The sequence below is a fragment of the Colius striatus genome, chromosome 15 (assembly GCF_028858725.1).
Source record: "Colius striatus isolate bColStr4 chromosome 15, bColStr4.1.hap1, whole genome shotgun sequence".
NCBI lineage: Eukaryota > Metazoa > Chordata > Aves > Coliiformes > Coliidae > Colius > Colius striatus.
In genome coordinates this window covers 4,161,086-4,185,623 of record NC_084773.1, presented here as the reverse complement: position 1 = coordinate 4,185,623, position 24,538 = coordinate 4,161,086, and the positions used below count along the sequence as shown (strand labels likewise).

The window sequence follows — 24,538 nt, the reverse complement described above, 5'->3', positions numbered from 1 at the left end:
TATTGAGGTGAAATAGACACCCAAAGGTCACATGCTTTCTTGACTAGTTATTCTTACTAATGCCTCTTTTGACAGAGTTCAGTTGAGCTTCTGGATGTCACTGTAACAGTAATCCAAGAAGAAACAGGAGTCACAGTGAAATTCCCACGGGAAAGCGTTGCACAGTACCCACTACTGTAAAATCAGACCACCTAACAGTGTCTCAAGCTGGTCCAGGTGTGGTGGGTTGACACCAGGTGCCCACCAAAGCTGCTCTATCCCCCTCCTCAGTTGGACAGGGGAGAAAAAATATGACAAAAGGCTCATGGCGAGATAGGGACAGGGAGAACTCACCAGGTCCCACCACGGGCAGAAGAGATAAAACTGGGGGAAAATAAATTATTAACAACCAAATCAGAGTAGTGTAATAAGAAATCAAATAAAATCTTAAAAAGCCTCCTCCTCACCCCTTCTCCATTCTCTACCTCCTCTCTCTGAGTGGTGCAGAAGGACAGGGAATGGGGGTTGTGGTTAGTTCATCACTTGTTGTCTCTGCTGCTCTTTCTTCCTCACACCGTTCCCCTGTTCCAGTGTGAGGTACCTCCCATGAGAGACAGTTCTCCACAAATTTCTCTAATGTGGGTCCTTCCCATGGGATACAGTTGTTCACAAGCTGCTCCAGCATGAGTCCTTTCCATGGGGGAAACAAGTCCTTCAGGAATGAACTGCCCCAGCTTGGGTCCCTCATGGGGTCACAAGTCCTGACAGCAAACCTGGTCCAATGTGAGCTCCTCTCTCCATGGGTTCCCAGGTCCTGCCAGGAACCTGCTCCAGCATGGGCTTCCCACAGGGTCACAGCCTTCTTCAAACACCCACCTGCTCTGGCAATGGGATCCTTCCCAGCTGCAGGTGGGTCTCTGCTCCCCCATGGCCTCCATGGCTGCAGGGACAGAGCCTCTCCATCGGCTGCACCACAGGCTGCAGGGAGCTTCTGCTCTGGGCACGGAGCACCTCCTCACCTCCTGCACTGACCTTTATGTCTGCTCTCACATATTCTCACTCCTCTCTGGCCGCAGTTTCACAGTTTTTTTTCCTCTCCCTTCTTAAGTCTGTTATCAGAGGGGCACTAGCACCATTGCTGAGGGGCTTGGCCTTGGCCAGCAGTGGCTCCACCTTGGAGCTGGCTGTACTGGCGCTGTCAGAGACTGGGGAAGCTTCTGGCAGTTTCTCACAAAAGACACCCCTGTAGCCCTCCTGTTACTAAAGCTTTGCCATGCAAACCCAGTACATTAGGTTAGCCAAAGCTACAAACCAGTGTTAGAAGCCTTGGCCATGGATGTGCTAGTAAAGGCACTTCATTATCATAAGTTTTAAATAATGATTTTATCCACTTCATTTACTGTTCCCTGACGCTTTACGGGGCCAGGCCCAGGACCAACCTTCTCCCACATATTTCACCTTGCCTTTCTCTTTTCTAATTTTGTCCTGATGCTTCTTGTTACTTCACTTGTTCTTTCTGCAACAATGATTTTGTGTCTTCGTTTCTGCCTCCTCCAGATAGCCATGGGCTGCTATATGAAATCTTCAGGAGGAGGAGGCAGGTGGCTTCAGCCTTCACGTGCCACCTGAAATGTGCTTCCTAGTACATATCTCTTCCATGCAGCTGGCTTGCTTTCTTTTCTCCATCAGTTCACTTGTCTGTGTGCAGGACGGGCACTGGAAGCTGCTTCCAAGGTCATGCTGTATTGTGGCTGGGACCTGGAGCAAGAAGATAACAGCACTGTGTGGGCCAGGACTCACGGGAGGTGGCTTCAGAGTGTGAGCAGGAATTTGGCTTGGGCTCCCACTTTGAGTCCTGCATCCACACTAAAAGCAGCACCTCCTTTTCTTCCAGAGCTGACTGTTCATTTAGTACTAATGATGATGACAGCTGAACTCATCTCACGTTTGGTTTTAGTGTGCAGATCTTTTGTTCACCCTTAGTAGAATTCTAAAATGGTTTTGAGGTTAAAAGCCTGTGTTGGTGTGTAACGGTGCTTCCTCGCAAGTTCTGAATGTAGGCTTTTTGTGTCAGCTCTGGAGGGGCTGTGGGGTAGGTTCTAGCTTGTCTGCTGCTATGTCATACACCTTCTGTAAAGAGCCTAGAGCTTGCCTTTTCTGCATACATGAGCCAGGTGGCTGCATGGATACTGGAGGATTTTTAGGTTGTTCTGTTTTTACAAGGAGAAATGTGACTGGATAGCCACCGATCACATGGTGTGTAAGTGAAAACCTGGTAAACAAAACAGAGCTCCACCATCCCATTCTTATGCAAGGTGGTTTCCTTTTCCTGGCTACCTCTTTTTCCTGTGTAACAAGTTTTGTGGTGATTGTCTCAAAATTGAACCATAACACCTTTATTTTAGACAGGAATTCGAGATGTTTCTGAAGGCTGGGCAAATCAGTCCTTTTATAGGAACTGTCCCGTTGAAAGCTCAAGTCCTTAGAAGGTTTGATCGTATTCTTTGATGCTGAAATAAACTCAGTAATGTAGGTAGTTCAAAATCTGACCTATACTCTGACTCAAAAAACTCTTGATGGCTGACCTCAGACAGCACCATCTGCAGCAGCTCCACATCTGCTGGAGCAGGGCTGATGCGAAGCTTAGACATAGAGCCTTCTGCTGGGTAGGGACAACAGGAATTGGCTTTTTGGGTACGTATGCTTCTGTTTAGCCTCCTAAAGAAAGTAACCCTGAAATTACATTCAGAACAGTTGCTAATTACAGCTTCATTACAATGTTAATCACATTATGCTGACGTGCCATATGGACCGTTTTAAAATTGGAAGTGCTTGAAATAAATCGTTCTTGAAAACGTTGAATAATAAAACACCTATTTAGTTTCCTCATTTAATATGTTAAGTCCTTGGGTAGCCTAGACCTGAGGGGGCACTTGGCAGTGCTGCTGCTCCCAGCAGCGTGTGCTTTGGGGAGGAACTACAATCCGTTTTCCTCCCTCCCCGTGTCAGTCTGCAGACCTGAGGCTGCTTTCACTGGGTGAGACTGTAAGAGCACGTGAACCTGTTGCCATGGGTTACTGCTTGCGTATTTCCAAAACCATCTACTCTACAGCCAACATATGATCTGAATAATTTGTTTCTTAATTGCATTACATTTAAATTACACTTCTTTGTTTAAACAATACACTGTGTTCAACTTGATACCTTTGCCTCCTAGTGAATCCTGAAGCAAAACGTGTATGTTCCTACAATGTGTGTTTTATTTATATCGTAAATAACTCAGTGTAGAACCAAAAGAGGAAGGAAATTTATGAAGACTACACCACAGAAGAGATGGGGGAGGGAGAATGAAAGGAAGAAAAGCTATTCTGTTCTGCCAGTGGTGATTTTGATGGAGCAAACACAAGGCTCCGAAAACCACGGTGGGATTGGATTTTGGTGGTTTGTTTGCGGTTAGGTGGGTTTCTTCCCCATTTTTTTTCCCAGTATAAAAGATTCAACAGAGTGCCTGAGTTTTGAAAAGTCATGGGAGGGGAAACTCGTCAGTGTGATTGAGATGGTGAGTGCGTTTGCAAAGACGAAGTGTGAGCTGTGCATCCTGTTTGGTAACACGGAAGCGGTGAAGTTCTGTGAGCTGCTCCATTTGTTAACACGTCTGATACAGCTGTAGAAATACAAAATAGAAGCCAGTCATTTTTCTTTAGCATCCAGGAGCTTGCTTTGGTGGAAGAAATACTTCAGGACTGCACCTGTGCAGTTTGTAAAGAGTGGTGAAGGAATGGCTACCCCTCCTTCTGCGTTGAGCTCTTGGATTTTGTTACAGATTTAGGATAAAGAAGATGGAGAGTTATCCTGTCATTTTCCCCCTCTCTTTTACTAGTACCTCCTAAGCCTGTCCATCTCAAACCTGGGCAGGAAAGAATTCCTCCTGCACCTTCTCGGCCTTTGCCAGCTGATCCCAAGTCATCGAGGAGCTTAGCACCCGGAGAGGAAGAAATCCCAGTATCGGCAGGAGTCAACACACTCATTGAGAAATTTGAAAGTATTAGGTAAGTACAGCTTTGCAAGATCTGCTCTTATCTCCCCTTTCTGCATTTTTAACTTAAGAAACATTAATTATACTTATTGCACAGAAACCCCCTTGTTATGTTTTCTACTGGAAGTGCCAAACTTGACTGACTACACAGTGATTTGTTTTTTAGTAAAAGCATGTATTTCAATGACTTTTAGTTTGTAGGATAAAGTTGTTAGAATCACAGAATGATTCTAACATCGTTCTTAGGGAACTTAAGACTTGCTGAGTTTGGAAAGTGTTCTGCCAGAATCAAGTGGCCTAGAGTCTGCTTGCAGTAAGCTTACCTGATGTAAGGATTTTTGGTTTGCATTATAGGAACTTGGTTATTGTCATATAAAATAGTCTTCTGTCTAAGATTCAATAAATGTCAGACAGACTGTTAGCTTACTTTCTAGAGGCAGGAGAAAGTGAAATTGTAATATGTTATGAAACATCACGTAGAACAGTGTTGCCTGTGAAACTGTGTATAAAAGAGACCTCAGGTAGGATCAAATATATGTATTTTCCTGAAAAACCAGCTTGTTTTACAAGCACACCAAAATTCTCTCAGAAAACCAAATCTGCTTGCTGGAGCTGGGTGATTTTTCTCTGTAAGTGTGCCTTGGAGTATGCTCTCACCTGGGTGAATCTGGTAAGGTGTCTTTTGAAAAGAAAAAGTAATGTCTTCTTGTGCTTCAAAAATATCCTCTTTCTGGCAGAAAATCCCTTGCCCCAAAGGCTTTGTTCTGTTGAAGAACTTGAGTTCCTGTTTAAATGAACCCACAACCAAATGTTTCTTTTAAAGGACAATTCCTCCCTCCCCAAACCTTCAAACCAGACTGTTTTTGAAGGCAACGTGGAGAGTATTGAAGGACCCTTTATATATTCTAGTGGTGCCCTTTCAGGAAAACTTACAGTGAGGGGTGGTGTGTTTTATCAGAGTTGTTGGGTGAATGTTATTATAGCAATGGGCACACATTTACCTCCTAGGATTGTTGAGGGGTGCAAGAACTACAACTTGAGTCAAGTGACAATCTGACCCTGTCTCAAAACCTCCAAATGTTGATATGAATGACTGGTGCTTCCTCTTCACTCGTAGGCAACCTGTACATATTCTTCAAAGAAACCAGCTAAATTTAGCTCTTAAGATGGAACCTGGCCTGGACTCATCCAAACAGCCAAGCTCGTGTGACTGTGACGTGGTGGCTTCCAGCGGCTCTTCCACAGCTGAGAAAAGTGACGCGGATGAGAACGAGCCAGACGTACTGGGCACTGCAGATCTGTCCAACACAGACATAATGAAAATTAAAGAGCTAAGCATAGGTGATAGCAAAAGTCATGAAGACTGTACTGCTCTGACTGTGAGCAAAGAGCCCTCTGGAGAGCTTGGCAATAAAGACTTAACTACAGAACTGAACGGTAATGGTAAAATTCCCAACAGAGACAGTGGCATTGACAGTCCTTCTTGTAGCGTGGCAGGGGAGACTTTCCCCAGTGAAGAAAGTGCAGAGCAGAAGAAGCCCAGCACAGCTGGCAACCCAGGGGAGATGGAACCTGACAAAAAAGGCACCAAACCTTCCTCTGCGGAGCAGAAGAGAGACTCTACACAGGATGAAGACAGTGACATCGATGAAGGAAGCAGCGAGGAGCAAGAGACAGCAGAAGTGCCAAAGTTAGAGTATTTGGATGTAAACAAGGTAAGGTAGTTGCTGTTAAGTGCTCTGAAACCAGTTCTTCACTCTGGCCAGACATCTCTTTGCATCACTTTCACACATTGTTCAGGTCTTTAGTTTGACTTGGTTTTATGTCGAAGGATCATGGCAGTCAGTTTCCTGCTTGATGCAGGTCATAACTCCTTCCTGACCTAGGTGGTATCTTTTAAAAAAGCTCCCAGTCTCTTGATTTAAAAGGTTTCATATGCAAGAGAATCCATTATAGCCAGGGGTAGGTTGTTAAAATTTAAGTGTTTTGTCTTTCTTGTTTGGTTTTCTTTAAGTTCAGCTTCTAGTTGTTTTCGTGTTGTTTTCAGTGGGCTCTGTGATATACAGAGGGCTAATTAGATCGTGCATCTTGCAGGGTCAGGGCCTTGCATCCTCATACAACATGCATGATGCAAATCTCTTCCAACAGTTGCTTTTTTACACAAAGCCTGTGCTTCTACTGGTGTGACTGCTTCTTGAGTGCAAAGAAGTTGTTTTGAGGGTAGTTATATCAAATTACTCTTCAGGAAACTGTAGCTAGAAGAGATTTTCATTGAATCCTGAGTAATGTAGTCCAGGCTGTTGTGTATTTGCTGCAGCTGTCTAAGATTAATGTCAGATTCCTTTGATTATCTGTTTATCAAGACATTTATTTTTAGAAATACTGATAATAGTATGGGTTGGATTTTTTTCCAGAGAAAAGGGAGAGAGAAGATGCTGTGGGCAAAACATCTGCCAAATATTCCACTTTTGGTTTGGTGGGGTTTTTGTTTGTGTTTAGGGGTGATTTGTTATGAGATTTTTTCTTTTTTCCCCCCTCAGACATCATGTCAATAAAGTTAATGTATTGGATTCTAATAATATATTAAGCACAAGCAACAAATGAACTGTAGCTAGTGAACTGTAGCAGTCACACCTCAGTTTGTGCAAATGGAGTGGTTCTGTTGAAGTCACCAAATATATCCCAATTTCTGTTTGTTAAGGGCCTGTCCCTTGGGAAATGGTGGCAGTTAAAACTCATTCAGTAGCTTCTGGGTCAAATCAGCCAGTGACTGTTGAAGAGTGATGAAAGTTGCATGTGGGGTTCATGGTGTGCAAGGAGTTCTGTCTCTGAGTTGGCAACTGCAGTTTCAGAGTGCAGTTAATGCTTAGTGACATCTCCATTTTTCCCCAAGAGCAAGACAGAGCCTGATGAGGTGCACATACCTACAGGGAGGTATGAAAAAGCCTCAGACCTTCTCTCATGAGTTCATTGCTTTGTGCTGCCTTTCTTCCCACTGCTTTATCTCAAGCTGCTGTGACTGGACTCACCTTCCAATCACGTTGTTCAGATGCTGTCTTTGTAGCCTGAGCTCTCCAGTACTTCACTGCTGTTCTGCTCCTGCAAATTTAGCAAATGCCAAACTCACCAGTTGCAACTGCAGAGCTGTCACAGGGAAGTGGAAAGGACCCTGCAGAGGCGGAAGCAGCAAAGGCTGCACGAACCAGGTCTGTGTGGCCAAACCCAACTGCTTTCTGTAAATGGGGAGGATGTGAAATTATTCATCCCTCTGTGAGTCTGCAGCCACACCTAACAGCTGATATGGATTCAGGAGGAGCCCCTCAGCCTGTCCTACCTCCATGAGAGCCAGGCAGGACACCTTTGCTTTGACACTGCATGTGTCACGTCTGACTGCCTGGATATGGGAGGCTACAGTGTAGATTGCCTTGGGCTTGTGCAGGAGGAAATCCATGGCAGTGTGAGTCAGGGGATCCTGCAGAACTGCAGGGTCTATTCTGCCAGACCCTGTCTGTCTGTTCTGTCTTTTGTCTCATATGCCAGAATTTAATGTGAGTGGTCTGCAGGAAACGTCTTAGTCACGGAGACTCCAATTAATATTGATCTATTAGCATCTATTAACACAATGTCTAATGCATCCATTGACATCTGGTGTCTCTTCAGTAGTCTGCAGTGAAAGCCTGTTGACATCTCAGGTGTCACCATCATAGTGCCAGGCTTCTCCCCTGCTGCTGCTGTTTTTCCCTCGTGTGTCTGTTTGTGCATACAAGCACACCCTGAAATACTTGAGCTATTTTATATTCATAATGTGTGTGCATACATGCACTGCATTGTTATTTAAAAGGTTGTTTATTAGTTGCAACGTACCAGCAAGAAAATAATCCATTAAATTAAAAAGTCTTTAACCTGGTAATTAAATACACTGTTTGGACAAGGAGTGGAGCATCAAACCAGCTGTGGCAAACCACAGCAGAACACTTTACCATATGATGGAAAAGTGCTTTGCTGACAAGCACTAATGCTTTGTAAGACATCAGAGTTTTGATGGCTGTTTCTAAGCCTTGTTTCTCAGGTTGATTATTCATATCATGTGAGACAATGCTGAGGTGGTCATTCCCTGTAGCATGCTTGGCGAGTTTATAAGAGAGAGGTATCACCAGAGGAAGACTTTTTTGGTTTGTTTTTTTTGTGTTACTTGTCTTCCTGAAGTGCATTTGCCAGGGGAGTTGGACTGGATGATCTCTAAAGGTCCCTTCCAACCTCTACCATTCTATCGTTCTATGATTTATGTGAGACACTTCAGGTTCTCACTTGCATTTTGAGTTGATTTCACCTTCTAAAAGGCAATTTGATGCTGACCAAGCCACACTAGGTTAGCTTGTTTTTGCAGCCACGTGGAGGGTAAGGCCTGGAGATTTGCTGCCTCTTCTGTAGTGTGGGGCTTGTGCCCTCTTCTGGGGATGTGATGTGTGAAGCCAGTTTGTGCATTAAGTGTCCACACCATCCTCTCATATTCCCCTTTGCTTCAAATCTGCTAAAGAATCAGCATGGACTAAGGGTCATGGTAAAAGACCATAGCTTCCAGTAGGAGAGTCCATGTGATTTGAAGTTGAGTGTTTGTTGAGTGGTTATTCTTAGGCTGGAAATTCACATCACCCTGGACAAAACTGGTAACACAAAAGGAGGTACTTGCCCTGCTGGAAGGAAGAGAGGAGAGTTAGCACCAGCTGCTGGCTTCAGAGCTGGGGACACCTCCAGCTCCTCTATAAAGCTTTATGTTGAGAGCCAGCTGCTTTTTCCTGCTTTCCCCCTTCCTACCCCTTGTACCAGGCTCTGCAGCTGCACAATGGAGGTGAGCAGTGCTCACATTAAATATGCAGGCTTCCAGAAAGCTTTGTTATGGTTGGAGAAGGATGCATGGGAAGTACAGCTGCAGAAGGATTTAATGATGGCTCAGTAACTCCTAGGATATCAAGTGAAGCTCATGAATAAACATAAGTAGAAGAAAAACCCCTGATTTCTTTTTTTCTTCTCTAATTCTCTGCTTCTGATGTCTCTCCATCCACCAGCCGAGCTCTCACACATCCCATGTCTAGGGGAGTAATGTGGCCTGATATATGACTCATATTGTTTTATTTAGTCTAGGTTTAGCCCTGCAGTGTGATGTGGCTTCCTCTGGGAGTCTGACACGTCTCACTATTAGCACAAAATTATTGGAATATGTTTTAAAATCTCAAGGGTGGGTTTTCCAGTTGTGCTTTATCAAAATGAAAATGAACAAGGGGAGCTTATTAGTTCTGACAACGTCTCAGAAAATGTGAGGAGTTCGAGGAACTAAGGCAAGTTAGCCTTAATGGTTACAAGGATACAAAAGTGAGACTGAGAGACTGTCAGGATCTGTAGTCATAGACCCAAGGCTTCTGCTGACTGCCTGGGAGATGGCCAACACTTCCTCATATCTTTTTAGTTAGATATTTTTCACTAAGAGTAATATGTGCTCGTTAGTAATCACCAAAAAATGCTTTTCTCCATCTGCCCTGCTTCCTGCTGTGTAAAACAGCAATAATGAAGTCCCACGTGGGCCTCACACACTGACACATGCTTCCATTCGGTCTGTACCTGGCTGGAGTTTCACTTCTGATTTCATTGTACAGCTTATGCTGGAAAGTTTGGCCTGCAGTCCTGCAAGTCAGACCTTTGGGTAAGATCATTTCCATGGATATTCTGAAAAAAAAATTGCACAGGTCAATGTTTTAGTCATAATACTGGTCAAGAAAAATCAGATATGTTCTTGTAATGTTTTTGTTTAAAAGATATCGGAAGGAAAATGAGATCTCGATACGACAAAGGACATGACCAAGCACAGGGTAACTTTTCCACATTGTTTTCGGCATTTCTGAGTGGGAAGTTGTCTGTAATCTTTCTGGGAGTTTGTGTGTTCTTTATAAGGGTGAGTGGTAGGGCTTCAAAGCGTAAGGGTGTATGATTTGAACCTCAGCTGCATCCCAGCAGCTTTCTTGGGAGATTCACTAAAAGCCACATGCGATAGAGATGCCAACTGAATATAGTTGTGTACGACCAGTTGTATGAAAAACTGTTGCTGCAGGGTGCTGCCCAAGGTTTCTCACAATGAAACCTTTTGCTTTTTACTTTACATTTCCTTTCCAAGCTGACTTTCCACCATGGCCAACTTGATGTCTGCATCCGTGAGTCTGTGCCCAGGCACTCGCGGTGGGTGCCAGCCAGGTCAATGAGTGGGTTTGCTCAGTGATTGGGTTTGCAGGAAGCAATGACGCACTCGTGGCCACTTGATTGGTCAAACCAGCTCAGCATGTGCCATTCCCCAGTTTTTATATCTGTGGTTGGGGTTTTTGAGGTGCAGGCACATTCCCAGCACGGGTGTCAGTTGGCTTTTTGGGAGAAGCTGGCTCTGTTTTCAGGCTGGTGTTTCCTTTCTTCTTTGAAATGTTTTACAGACATTTAGAGTTGGGAATGAATTTTTGAACCTTCTACAGGGAAGTGAAAGCATCGTGTGACTGCTGCTTTGAGCACTGCAGTGAGCTTCCTGTGTTGTGAAGTCAAAGTCCTTCCGCTTCCCTTTTCTCGCCCGTCTTGTCCCCTGGCCAGCTCAGCTCTTCCAGCAGGACTTGGGTGCACGGGTGTAATGACTGACTGGAGGACAGTTGTGACTGTGCCATGGCTGTGCCAGGCAGTAAGTGCACTGGGCAAGGCAGAATAGAATCCATGTTTCAGTTTGCAAATCAGTTTTACTTTTCCCTTAGAAATAGAAACCACAAAATATCTTGTTTGTAGTGAACCAAACTATGGCTCTGGCTCTGTTAAAAGCTGCCCTGATGCGGCACGAAATTGGGTTAGAAGAATGAGGCTGCCTCACATTTAATTCATCTACTGTTTCACTTTAAATGTTATGTCCATTGAAAGGCAAATATATTGCAAATCAGTCCAAAAAAACCATGCCTATCAGCCCCTGGCAGAGACAGCAACTGAAGATAGAGCCTCTCTTTAAAACTGAGCTCAAGCTGGAGTCCGTTCAGCCGTTGTTTGGTATTTAAGCAGATGTCAGCAAGTTTTTTTTAAATATAAACTGAATTGCAGATGGTGAAGGTCAGGGGGTTAAAAAGCGCCTGTGCTATGTAAAGATTTACTTCGGAGAACAAATGTATTTGGTTGGAAATGATTATTTTTCAAATCCTGAATTCAAAGAAATCTCTTGGGGGCTGGCACATGGCCTGGCACGTCAGTGCCTTTCATTCAGGCTCTCTTCTGTGCCAAGCAAAACTGGCAGAAAAACTCTTCCTCAGTGAGAGATGGTCGTAGTTACTGGAATTGGAGTGGCCAGCAATGCATTTCATCATAAACTGCTGTGTGTTGCATTTGCTTGTAGTAAGTTCTAAGCTTCGTCCTGCTGTGATTTTATGTCATTTCCCCCCCCTAAATCTTACTGCATATCGTGTGAATGGATGGAGCAGGATGTTGTGTAGCATGAACACAAAAAGTTCCATTTAAACATAAGGAAAACTTCTTCACTGTGAGGTGAGGGAGCCCTGGCCCAGGCTGCCCAGGGAGGATGTGGAGGCTCCTCCTCTGGAGGTCTTTAAAACCCACCTGGATGCATGTTCCTGTGTGACCCGGTCTAGATGGAACCTGCTTCTGCAGGGGAATTGGACTAGATGATCTCTAAAGGTCCCTTCCAACCCCTACCATTCAGTAATTCAGTGTTAGAGTAGCATAAAAGAGTGTTTGAATTTGCTTGAAATAATTTGAGTAACAGGGCAGGCAGAACTTTATTCATGGCATGGTTGCCTGTCTCCAGGTTTGTACCCAGGAAGAGAGAGCTTGCTTTGACGGAAGGCTGATGCTGTTTCAAATCCAGAACAGCTACTCACCTTCCTTCCATCAATACTTGTATCGTGGAACTGTGGGTGGTTCATGTGAAGTAACACCTCCTTTCATGGAGGCCAACTGCAGGTCAGGGTTGTTTGGATTCATTTAAACTTTTCTCATTGACTTTGCTTGGAAATGAAATAAGGTGGTGTTGAAGAAGCTTAAAGAGAGCATTTAATTGACATTTTGCACCAATCTGGTGGTGGCTCACAGGGTTATGTTTAGAAATGCCTGCCACAGTTGCTAGTGAGTGCACAGAGATAGGCATTGCAGATAGAAAGCGAGGGCCCACGTACTCCCTGAGCTGGAAACAGCCCCCAGTGTTTAATACTCTTCAGCTGGATGTGTGCTCCATGGATTTGTCTGGTCCTTTTGTGAAGCTGCATGAAGGTTTGCAATCTGCAGTGACATGGTGCTTGAGGAAGCAGCTCTTCATCTTGAAGCAGCGCCTCAGGCATTTTATTTGAATGCCCTTTAGTTTTCCCATGGAAGAAACATTGACTCATTGTACCCATTTGATGGTCTCTGTTCTGTTAATCATTTACACCTCTGTTTTACCTTCATGATGGTTGTGGTTTCCTGGATCCAGCCCAGTAAAACTTGCCTACATTTGATCATCCTTGCTGCTCCTTTTGCATGTTTGTATTTCTGAACACAAACCATCCAGCCCCCAGTTCTGGATTGCTTTGCTCAAATGTAAGCATGGTGTGTTAAAGTCTAGACCCTTAAAAAGGCATCTACAGTTTGCCAGAAAGGGAACACCTGTAATCCCAATAATTCCATTATTTTTAATCAGAGAGTAAAGAGCCCGTGTAGCTTTTGGCTAAACTTTGAATAAAGTAGATGCTTTGTAACTGCATTCAGGTTTTTTAATCAGCCCTTTCTCATTTTGGTTCTTTCTTTTTTTTAAATGAGATTAATGAAAGACTTCAGTGAGTGACTTGAGTTACACTGCTGAAAATTCTTTCCAGGGAATTGGCCGGTGTTTAAAGCTGCACAAAAGTCTTAGACATACACCACAGAGATTAATGCTGTGTTGGCCAGGGAGGGAAGTCTGTGGCCAAACAGGTCTGGGTTTCTAGTTTTCTTTTTAGTCACTGGACCTGAATCCAAAAAGGAGAACAGTTGATTTACAGTCTAATGCCTTAGTTACCAAATAGAGTTATTTCTGGATTTGGAGGATGTTTCTCGTTCTTTATAGCAAACCATAATGAACCAAAGCAATGTCCTGACCAGCCGTGGACTGCATTTCTAATTGCTCTTTCAGAAAAGAGCTTTAAAAATGCCTCTGGAGCAAACTAGTCCTTTAGTGAGGGATGTGAAGCAGATTCTTGCAATGTAACCTCTGGTGTTTCAGGCTTCTTTAGTGGCAGGGGGTTTGTCCCACTGCGAAAATGGGAAAGAGGACAGCTGATGAAACTTGGGTTTGTAGGTGCAGATGGATTGTGTTATTTGTAACTCTTTTTTTCAGTGTACAGAGCCCCAAAAGCTGTTCAACATTGCAAATGAGCTGCTCCACACGGAAGAGGCATATGTTAAAAGACTCCATCTCTTGGACCAGGTAATTCAGTTCTGCATGAACTCTGCTTTCTGTTCTGTTTCTGCCTGGAGAAGAGGAGACTGAGAGGGGACCTCATTAACACAAGTATTTGAAAAGGATGTGTCAAGAGGATGGGGCCTCACTTTTTTCTGTAGTGTCCAATGACAGGACAAGGGGTAATGGACAAAAGCTGGAACACAAAAACTTCTGCTTAAACATAATGAAAAACTTCTTTACTGTGAGGTGAGGGAGCCCTGGCCCAGGCTGCCCAGGCGAGGGTATGGAGGCTCCTTCTCTGGAGGTTTCTAAACCCATCTGCACACATTCCTGTGTGACCAGATCTAGGTGGACCTGCTTTGGCAGGGGGATTGCACTGGATGATCTTTCTAGGTCCCTTCCAACCCCTACAGTGATTCTGTGAGCAGCAGTGTCTCCCGTTCCTCCCTCGCCTGTAGCTGGGTGCTGTGAAGACACTGGTTGTAGTGGGAGCTGGAGTTTGCTTGCCAGGCTGCATGCTGTGGGTCCCAGAGGTGAGCAAGAGGGTTTTCCCTGGGCTGGAATCCAAGGATTAGGATGTTGGAAAAAGGAAGGGGAAAGCAGCAGCCCAAGATACAGATGCCATCAGTATTTGATTCCTCTCTGAAGGGATGTAGAGAGGAAATCACAGGGGTGGTGAAGACACTGAGAAATGATGAAATCCATGGTGGCTCTGTAATGTGCAGAGTTACCTCTGCAAAGGTTTGAGTTTCTACCACATGGGTCAACCCTGTGCCCACAGAGAATTTATGGGGTTTTTACCTTCTGTGTTTTGTAACTTTTGTCCCTGATGGGGATAAAGCAAAATTGGTGTGATGAACCCGAACTTTCTTCCACATAAACACTGAGGTGAGTCTTACACCATTCAGGCATTTCTTTAACTCACAGGAAAAAAAACCCAACATGAATGTACAGGAAAGAAGTAAAACTGCTGATGAGTCACATTGCTAACCAAATGCTTCTTAAAAACAAGCTAAAGAGAAAACCAGGCAAACTGTCACCTTGCTAGAAGCTGGGACTTGCAGAGCCCTCTACCCTCTGACACTAGGACCTCTGTGGAAGACTTTCCAGTGTTTGCTTCAGATGAGCAGAAACTGTTTCAAGACCTTAGAAATGTAGGGAGTGTCTTTCTCTTTTGTTCAGTACGGTGTGATTTTTCCCACAGAGAAACAAAACAATCTCCTGGTTTCTTCTGCTTCTTGTAAATAGGAGAAAGTGCTCTTCAGGGACTGGCTGTTCTTTGCAACTTGCCCTCTCAAATACAGCATGTCAGTAGTTTCAGTCTTTTTTGGCTTAGCCCTCATTTTTTTCTAGTTTATGACCGTGGCCCATAAATCTGACCCTAATTGACAGTGGGCTTCTGTTTTGTGAACCTGCTGACTGACAACCAGAAGTCAAAAAGGCAATCAGCTTTGTTACTCTGCAACCTGAAGCCAACATGTCTTTGTTTTTTTTCTGTAACTATATGTTGGTGCTGTCTTCTTGTCTTATGCAGGTGTTTTGCACTAAACTGTCAGAAGCAGGTATTTCACCAGAAGTGATAACTGGCATCTTCTCCAATATTTCTTCCATCTATTGTTTCCATGGACAGTTTCTTCTTCCTGAGCTCAAAACAAGAATTACTCAAGAATGGTGGGTAACTGTCATTACCATCACTTTAAACCTACATTTCTGAGAAACTATAGCAACCAAAAGGCCTAGTCCAGTTCCTAATACTGCTTAATGTAGTATTTCTCCTGTTAACACAGTAGGATGGAGTCTCTTAAGCATTTCTGACTGCAGGAATATACCTGAGCACTCAACATTTCCAGAGCATATTGTGAGAAGTTTTTCAGTCCAAAGTATTGCCAGAGCTGTTTTCCTTACAGTATTTCCACTCTCCTATTATTGCTGTGCTATGAAATTGTGGTACTAGGGAGGAAGGGAGCTGCTTATTTTGGCTTCATAGAAGAAATACTTTGGCCCCACCATGGAGTATTAAAATAGTGTAGTTATTTCTCAAAGAGAGAGGATGCATCGTGTCCCAAGCTGGACTTTGTGTGCTGTGTTGGGGACTTAGGAGAAACATCCATTTTATATTTTCTCAAATGAATTTTGTTATGATTTTATAAAATGTAATTTAATGCTAAAACAAGCATTACAGCAGCCAGACAATGGGAAATCTGGGAAGGTGAGAGGGATGACTTCACATCTATAAATCTGCTTGTGTGTGTTGTGCAACCAGCTCTGTTGTTGGGCACCACAGCATGTCACAAGTTTTTACCCCAGAATTTGTTGGCCTTCTGTCCCAGGAGAAAATAGATACTATTGGTAACAGAGTAAATTTACTTTCCTTAAGAAAATAGATGTAGGGTTTTATGTTTGTTTTCTTTTTTTCAGTTAGTAGTAAGGTTCAAACACCAATTAAAATTGGGCAACTACAATCAGTTGTAGATAAGACAGAAATACAGTGATAGGTAGAAAGGTTAATTGTAAAGCAGATCTAGGGAACTTGGTTTGAGAGGACACCTTGACTGTAGTGGAAGGTGCAGATAGTGCTGACACTGCAGCTTTCCAAGTATGAAAGCAAGACTAGAGTTCACATCTCTCTTTTCTGAGCCCAATCTTCACACAGTTTGTGAATGACCAGAAGGAATAAACAGATCTCAGCACCTTTGCACATGACTTGCATTTATAGTGACAGCTGTGAATCTGGAGGAGAGGATGATGTGTGGCTACTGCTGCCCCTAGGCTAGGGGTGGATTGTCTCTGGGCAAATGTGTGGCTGCCCCACTGGGACTACCCAGCTGAACAGAGCAATTTCTTTGCACTGAAGCTTCTTCATTCATCTGTGCTGGAAACATTGATTTTTAAGTTTTCCTCAAGATTTTGTGCTGGACAGCAGAGGTATTTAGTTGCTTCTTTAACGATGCAATTTGAATCTGTTCTTCGCTTGAGAATGACAATGGGAGCAGGAAAACCTTCCTTTGTACATCTAGTATAATGTTTAATCTGGGGTACCATGTACATTAAATTAAATTTAGCCTGAAATATGTTGACTGCCTGTGTAAGTGTTTGTGCATGGGGGAGACAACTGTGAAAGCCTTAGAGTTGTGTTTTCCCTCTGAAGATAGTACTGGCTTCCAGAGCTTTCAGTACTTACCTGATTCTTTCTTGTCAGGAACGTCAACCCACGGTTAGGAGATATCCTGCAGAAACTTGCTCCTTTTCTGAAGATGTATGGAGAATACGTGAAGAACTTTGACAGGGCAATGGACATGGTGAACACATGTATGCAGAGGTCCTCTCCATTCAAAGATGTCATTCAGAACATACAGGTATATTGTTAATTGACATAATATGGCTTTCAGATCCTCATTTGTGTGAATTTGTTTTCCAGTGTGTGGGGCAGTATTTGGCTACAAGATAATACTCCTCTAAAACTAAAAACATGCAGTTTTAGTGGCAGACCTGCTGTGTGACACCAATTTTACACATAGGTAGCTTTCTCTCCGCTCAGTGTCAGAGTATCAGAAGCAACAGAATGAAACTTCACTGTCAGCCCAGCAATTGTGACTGCAAATACACTCATTTATAAAATCTTTTTGATTTCTCTTCATCCTTACTGGTTTTAATTGCTTTTTAATAAATGTGTTCCCATTCTGAGGCGGGTATGTTTGAGTTTAGGTATGTCACTGGCAGCATTTGGTGTTGATCTGGTTTTTCTGGAGGTCACAAAGTGGCATGTGGCCCTCAGGCATCACAGCTCTGCAGGAGGATGCTTAGCATGGATTTTCGTGGGTTTTTTTCTGTTAATTATACAAAAAGCTGTGTGGGGAGAAGGGAAGAGCTCTGCTTATGCTGGTGTATCAGCAAAACCTCTCTGCCCCTTTGGGCCCCAGGCCAGCTGGAGAGATGCAGCAGGCTCCAGCACGCAAGCAGCATCTCTCCAAAGCAGAGACTGCCCTTGAGGGGAAGGGGAGGGCTGGCAGGGAGCAGTTCAGTGCAGGGAGCACAGCTGCCTTCCCCATGTGGGAGGGGAATCCAGTAATCCCTCGGCAGGCTGGAAGCTGAGAGGCCCTGCACCAAGGGCCAGAGCTGCTGGTGGCTCAGAAGCATGGGGAAGGGGGGGAACTGAGGAAGGTCCTGTCCTACCAGGCTCTTACTCCACGTGGCCTTTCTTTTCTTAACCTTTTCCTGTCTGCACACATTCTACTCCCACCCAGGCTCTGCACAGCAAGTACTGTAGAGTAAAAGTGCAGGGATATTTTGCTGTCCTCGTTTTGTGCCAAGCCACTGACGTGGCTTTCTGAAGTGTAAACCAGTTTGTGACTGTTTTCCCTACAGCACAGGCATATGCCCTCCCTAAAATTCATCTGCCTCTTCTCACCGCCAAGCTGCCAACACAGAAGATTTGTGTTAGCTGTCAGTCTGCAGAACTGGCCTGCAGCTGTCTGAGACCATGAGTATTTCTGCTGTTGCCTAAGCAAAACTTTGACAGGCAGTGCATGTAGGAGATGCAATTCTGATGCCTACTGACAGCAGTATTCCACTCTGGGTTGGTTTAGTGGCACCATTTTCTTCCATCAGTGACCATGGCTGCAGGAGGCAAGGGTTTGACCCAGAATGCTTAGGCCACTCCTCTGACCTACCTCAGTGCTATCGAGAGCCACAGTTACTTTTCAAAATGCTAGGTGAAGTCTGTTGTGATCCTGCAGTAATGCACTATCCACCTAAGCTGTTAATGGAATAGTTACACAGCTTAAAGTATTAACAGTTATTGATTATTCCAAGCTTGGGAAGACAGAAAACAAAAATCAAATCAATGAGTGTGACTACCAAGTTTACTTCAGCTGACCGTGAGGATGAACATACTTTCTGCTTGGTTCACACCCACCTACTGGGCCTAAAACTTGATAGCTGGTGAGTTTATTAGGACTTTTGTCAACTTTCTCCTTATGCCATCACAGAAGTACCTTTTAGCATATGTTTCTGTGGTTTGGATTGTCACATGAATTAAACACAGAGTAAACATCCTTCCACTAAATAAAGTCATTTGAAATGCAGGGTAACCTTTTAAAAATTGCATAGCATTAAACTATTCCTATTTGGAAGAGTTTCTTTTGTCACTGCTGACTTTTTAGAGAGGATGCACTTGGCATGTGAATACAGCTGATGTGAGACACTCCTCTGCTTCCCTATTGCTGTTGGGTTTTGAGGTTCATCCTATTGCAGGAATACAAAGACAATGAAGAGGGTTATAGTAGCAAGTGGGTTTGGAAATATAAACCAAGTGCTAATATGCAGTACTTCAGTTCTGTGCCCCTTCTAATTCTTCCCAGAATCTCTTGATTCTTTCCATCCTGGCTGTGTTTTCTGGGAAAGGTGATACTGTAAAACTGATGTAAGACTGGTGCTGATAATAAATTCGCTACATCTCCTGTGAACAGAAATGTTGTTCACCCTACTAAACGGTGACAAGATGGTTTTAAAAGCACATTTATGCCTTTAGATTTCTGGAAGATTAGATAATATTTTTCTATTAGACATTCATCTTCTTATCTCGAGGCTTTGCTTTGAGAATCACATGAGTCATCAGTGGGTTTGGGGCTGTAATATTTATGAGAAAAACTGCAAATACCTGAAACAAGCATCTTTCTCTGAGAAAAGCATACTGAAATTAATGTGGTTGTTGAGGGATTGCTTACACTAGAACAGACTAAAATGTGGTGTTAGTGAACTGACATAAAAACAATGCTATGGAGGAAAGTGAGTTAGTGTGTGTGTGTGTGTATTTAACAGTGCTGATGTGGGACTGAAGGGTCAGGTTACATTGCTAACAGAAATTTCCTGTGTGCTTTAAAACAAGTTACTTATTCTTACTGTGTCACTTATTTCTCCTCCACTCTTTCAAATAGAAATACCCCTTTGCTTCATAGGGATCCTCTGAAAATAACTACCCTGCAATACTCAGTACCATTGCAACCAGAGCAGATTGCTGCCTTGTTGGATAATATTTAGTGTAGCCAGTCTCAAACCTACTCCCCTTTTAAGACAAGTGGGAAAACCAAACCTGAACATGAGCCAGCAGTGTGCCCAGGTTGCCATGAAGACCAAAGGCATCCTGACTTGTATCGGCACTAGTGTAGCCAGCAGGAGCAGGGCAGTGATTGTCCCCCTATACTGCACCCTGGTGAGGCTGCAGCTCGAATGCTGTGTTCAATGTTGGGCTCCTCACTGCCAGAGGGACAATGAGCCAGGCAGCAGAGCTGGGGAAGAGTCTGGAGCACAAGGGTGATGGGGAGCAGCTGGGGGAATGGAGGTGTTCAGCCTGAAGAAGAGGAGGCTGAGACATGATCACTCTCTGCAATTACCTGACAGGAGGTTGTAGTGAGGTGGGGGTCAGTCTCTGCTCCGAAGTGACAAGTGATAGGACAAGAGGAAACGGCCTCAAGTTGTGCCAGGGGAGGTTTAGGTTGGATATTAGGGAAAACTCCTTCACTGAAAGGATTATCAAGCGTTGAAACAGGCTGCCCAAGGAAGTGGTTGAGCCTCCATCCCTCAGGGATTCCAAAGCTGGGGGACGTGGTTTAGGGACAGTGCTGGGGTAACGGTTGGACTTGATCTTTCCCAGCCTAAAAGGGTCTGTGATTCTGTGTTAACTTGAGAGGTTGCTTTGCTGTATGTGACTGGCCTTTTTTTCGTTGCTGTTTAACACCAAAGACATGAAAAAACCCAAACTCTTCTGTGCTTGTTTTCTCTCCATTACAGAAACAGGAGGTGTGTGGAAACCTGACATTACAGCATCACATGCTTGAACCAGTGCAGAGGATTCCTCGTTATGAGCTTCTCCTAAAGGACTATTTAAAGAAACTTCCAGAAGAGTCTCCAGACAGGAAAGATGCTGAAAGTACATGTAAACTCCTCTCTGGCTAATGAGCACAATAAAACCTTAGAGAGTTTTTTCTTCACAGATTCAGATACTTTCAACTAGGGCTGTGGTAGAAATCAAGATCTGAATTAACCAAATTATTGCCAAATGTAGCACAATGGGATTTTGAATGCTCTTGGAGGAAAAAAAAGGGTTGATATGTCAGCTCTAGGAATGAAGGGAACTTTGGCAAATAAACAATGACAAAATATTGAAGTTCATAGTGATAGAACATCTGACCTTTTTATTTGATCCATTTTGCATCAAAGGACAAATACAGGAGGACATCCTTGCTAGCTGGAGGAAGAAAATCAGAATGCTCTTAAATGTACATACATGCCTAGGAAGGCAGATTAGACTCTGTTAACTCAAAAAACCCCAGGAGGAATGTATTTCTTTTGGTTTCCAGTAGTTTATGATCTTGACTAAAGCAGGGTTCATGTTACCATAAAGCACACAAGCCCTGCTTTAGGAAAACACTCTTACAAAGATGCTTGTGAAGGCTCAAGTGAGACTGAAGTTAACTTTTGCTGGGTTGATTCCTAGAAGGTGATTTTTATTTTATTGATTTTTTTTTTTAGTCACTGTGTGCTTTGGCTGACCTAGAGTTTTATGAGAGAAAGATTAAATACTTAGATACAAGTGGACCAGCTGAACCTGCAGAAGTGTTTGTGTATATGACTGCTTATAAGCATTCCTTGTACTTTATGGAAAGAAAAAATACAATCCTTACTTTTGCAACAGCAATTTGGCAAGAAAAACACTAATCAGAGAGGTGAACAAAAAACCCTAAGGTGCTATTGACAGATATAATCTGAAGAATGCATAACTGCTGGTGCCTTTATTGCAGAGTCACTGGAACTCATATCTACAGCAGCGAACCACTCGAATGCAGCCATCCGAAAGATGGTGAGTAGAAATTGTTTAATGGGATTGTAATCTGACTGAGACACATGGTGGAACCAACAATCCTCCTTGCAATAGGTTCAGTAAAGTGGGCTGGGGAGAATTTTCAAATAGAGTGAGTCAGGCTTTAAGCATCAGTTGGATATCTGAGATCTCTTTGTCATAAATTATCCTGTTGTGGTTCCCACAGGTTGTTGGGCCTGAATTTCTCTGTCCTTGTTCTTCAGGACCCAATGGAAAAGGAGTTCTTTGTAAAACTCACTATTTGCTTTTCATTGAAAAACGTTGAAGTATTCCAGTTAGGTCCATTCATAAGGTGTCCTTACAGTTTTGCACACCATTTTTTTTAGTCCTACAGGTCTTCACCAGATGAGGTTGTGTCAGTAGCTTTGCTAAGCTGTACTTCTAAAGCTGGGCTGTCTTGAGACCAAGGAGATTTTGAACACTAGCACATGCTTTACATGCAGAACAGCTCACAGATGTTACCCCTTTTGAGCACCCAAGTGCCTCAGGAGCTGTTGTATGTTATAGATCCAAAATGCTGTGTTATGGGTTTGACACTCAGTCACCATTTGTGTTTATGTCCCCTCTGTATTGGACCCTCACTTCCCTCTCCCAGCTGTCTTGTGGGGACACCATGAGACCACGTTTCCTGTGGCTACGGGGAAGTAACCAGCTGATGTCTGTGTATTTTCAGTGTGTCTCAGTGGAAACCAGTTTTGAAACCATCTATTTCTATTTCAGTCTCTTGTGGTCTGTTGATAAGAATACACTTAGGTATATTCAGGCTTGAACAGCAGTTTTGCTGGGGACTGCATATAGTATCTCCACAGGCGGTGGGAGTAGGAAGCCACCAGCTATTTGCCTTCTGCATTGGATGCTTTTTCTATTAGTACACAAAAACCTGTTAGAAAAGGCTGCTGTAATAACATTTCATCCCGTTTGTTGCTGATAAGGACTTGAAGCCTCTAATCACGGCTTTTTATTGCATTGAATTCTTCCCTAATTGATAGATTTTGCCTGAGCAGAGACTTGATGGAAGAGTATCCAAGTATGAATTTCAGGTTTGGCCTCATGATTTCCCACCCCACATGTCCCAGTAGAAGTCCCAGTACTGTAGGTGTGCTGGGTGGGTGCTGGTGGGGAGCAATGCAGCACAATGCAGGAGCAGAGCCTCTGCAGAGCTCAGTGCAAAGCCAAGAGACATGCTGTAGCAAGGTGGGGGTTTGAATTCGTTGTTGTCTGTGTCCTCCTCTTGTGGTGTAGTTGAAGAAATAAATTGTGCTCCCAAAGCTGACTGTTCCTAGAAGTGCAGATGTGCCTCAGGTTTTGGATCTGCTCATAGTGTTCTAGTTCTGCCTTTAAAAAGATGGTTTGATAAGTTTGCTGGGTTTTGTTTAATTTTTAAATCAGTGGGATCTTTTGCTCATCTTCATGTTTGATGGGAAAAAAATCTACTGCCTTTTGGGACTTAGGTAATTTGCTTATTTGTTTTTAGTTCACAGCCTCCTGCCTTCCATTTTGTTTTGCAGTGTGTTTGGTTTAATGTTTGGGGTTTGTTTGGATTATTTTTGGTGGGTTTTTTTGCTGGTCTATTTGTTTGATCATTGGCCAGAAGAATTGATTAGGACAGGAAATGATGTGGTGAAAATTGTCAAGTCAAAGAAAGGCTAAACAAAGAGTGTAAAGACTAGACATTCTAGCTTAACCTATAGAAAGATAGAGGTATGACTCAAAGATATGTTGGGCCATATATTTGGGTGGAATTTCATAGATCTCTGTCTTCACTTTCTGACCATTTGCTGACAGTGCCAACTGGAGCACATTGGTCTGGCTTGTAGTTAAAAGCCAAACCTTTCCAAACTCTGTAACTCAGCAAGGTTTACACACCTTTCTTATTCTGACTTGTTAAAGCTGCTGCTGTGCTTAATATGGCAGCTGCAAGTGAGTGCACTTGTTGTCTTTATCCATTTAAATACTGTGCAGAAGGACTTAGATATTTGGGTAACTTAATACAGAGTAGGAACAGTGCTTTGCTGAAAAGGAAAGAGCAATCCCTTCATAAAGAATTTTGACCAAGATGTAAGGGTGCCTCAACAATATTCAAACTGTTTTAAGTACTTCAGAGGCACCTTTTTTGGCATGGAGGCTCCTGTGTAGTACTGCAGCATTCCCCACACAGCTGAGGTTTTAGACCTGGCTCAGAAGTGCTGAATATGACCATGCTTCTTCATGGAGCCATTGTATCAGCAACAATACCAGAGGCAAAACCTCTCAGAAGCTGAGAAACAATTGAACTGTAGCAGAAATCTTAGTTGTCTGAGATGTGGGGTGGAAGCTCAGTTAATAAATTCAAACTTGGACACAATTTGGTAGTGTACTAGGCTCCAACTTGGCCAGTGATTTTATGGGAGCTGATGCCATCATTCCAAAGAGGTGTTTTTATTGATTAAGAGGAATATTGAAAAAGTGAGATTGATTGATCTCAAAATGTCATTAAATATGAGACAAGTATAACTCATTGAGTGATGACCAATACAGAAGAGTACTGAAGAGCAGATTCAGAAGACTGTTTTGTTTTACTTATTTACACTTGCCACAGAAATTATACTGTGGGTAACAGACCCAGTGGAATAATATTTTCAGTTTAAATTGCTGGTGGTTTTGTACCTGCAGGAAAAGATGCACAAGCTTTTGGAAGTCTATGAGCGACTTGGGGGGGAAGAGGACATTGTCAACCCAGCCAATGAGCTCATTAAAGAAGGACACATTCAGAAGCTTTCAGCAAAGAACGGCACGGCGCAGGATAGGTATTTATTCCTGGTGAGTGGCTTTGTGGCTCTCTTGTTTTCATGGTAGTGCTGTGAAATGGTACATTTCCATTTCCTAATCTCAAGTACAAAGAGCATTCACCAGCTGAGGCCAGCTGCTCTTTCCTCTGAGCAGCAGTTTTCTCTTGATGCTTTTTCCTTGAGGATTTCCTTCCTTCTTCCACACTTGTGCCTTTGCTGATGGCTTGTCAGGCCCAAAGGGCTCTTTCAAATCTCCTTCCTCCGAGGCTGCATTTGTGTGGAGCACACGAGGAGGTGCCTTTCCAGCTGTATCACCTCTCTGCCTAAATGGCCAGCTGACTCTGACACTGGAAGAGCTCTCATTTGCTTTCAGGACAATTGAATTGATACCAGAGAGAAGGGGAGAGAGGGAAAAAAACTGGCTCACATGTTTGTCT

At 43.5% G+C, this 24,538-nt stretch overlaps 1 protein-coding gene across 4 annotated transcripts in view; it reads left to right on the top strand.

Moving 5' to 3' along the window:
* The window catches only part of FGD3 (FYVE, RhoGEF and PH domain containing 3), a 110,153-nt gene that overhangs the window by 61,587 nt on the left and 24,028 nt on the right, over window positions 1-24,538 (top strand). For 3 of the 4 annotated variants that reach the window (XM_062008422.1, XM_062008421.1, XM_062008423.1), the window contains exons 3-10: window positions 3,860-4,028; window positions 5,133-5,730; window positions 13,389-13,478; window positions 14,989-15,125; window positions 16,654-16,810; window positions 20,244-20,382; window positions 21,254-21,312; window positions 23,986-24,132. In XM_062008422.1, the coding sequence (XP_061864406.1) occupies window positions 3,860-4,028; window positions 5,133-5,730; window positions 13,389-13,478; window positions 14,989-15,125; window positions 16,654-16,810; window positions 20,244-20,382; window positions 21,254-21,312; window positions 23,986-24,132 (1,496 nt within the window). Of the gene's footprint in view, window positions 1-3,397; window positions 3,437-3,859; window positions 4,029-5,132; window positions 5,731-13,388; window positions 13,479-14,988; window positions 15,126-16,653; window positions 16,811-20,243; window positions 20,383-21,253; window positions 21,313-23,985; window positions 24,133-24,538 lie in introns of those variants that run through there. The other variant, XM_062008424.1, reaches the window with a different exon arrangement.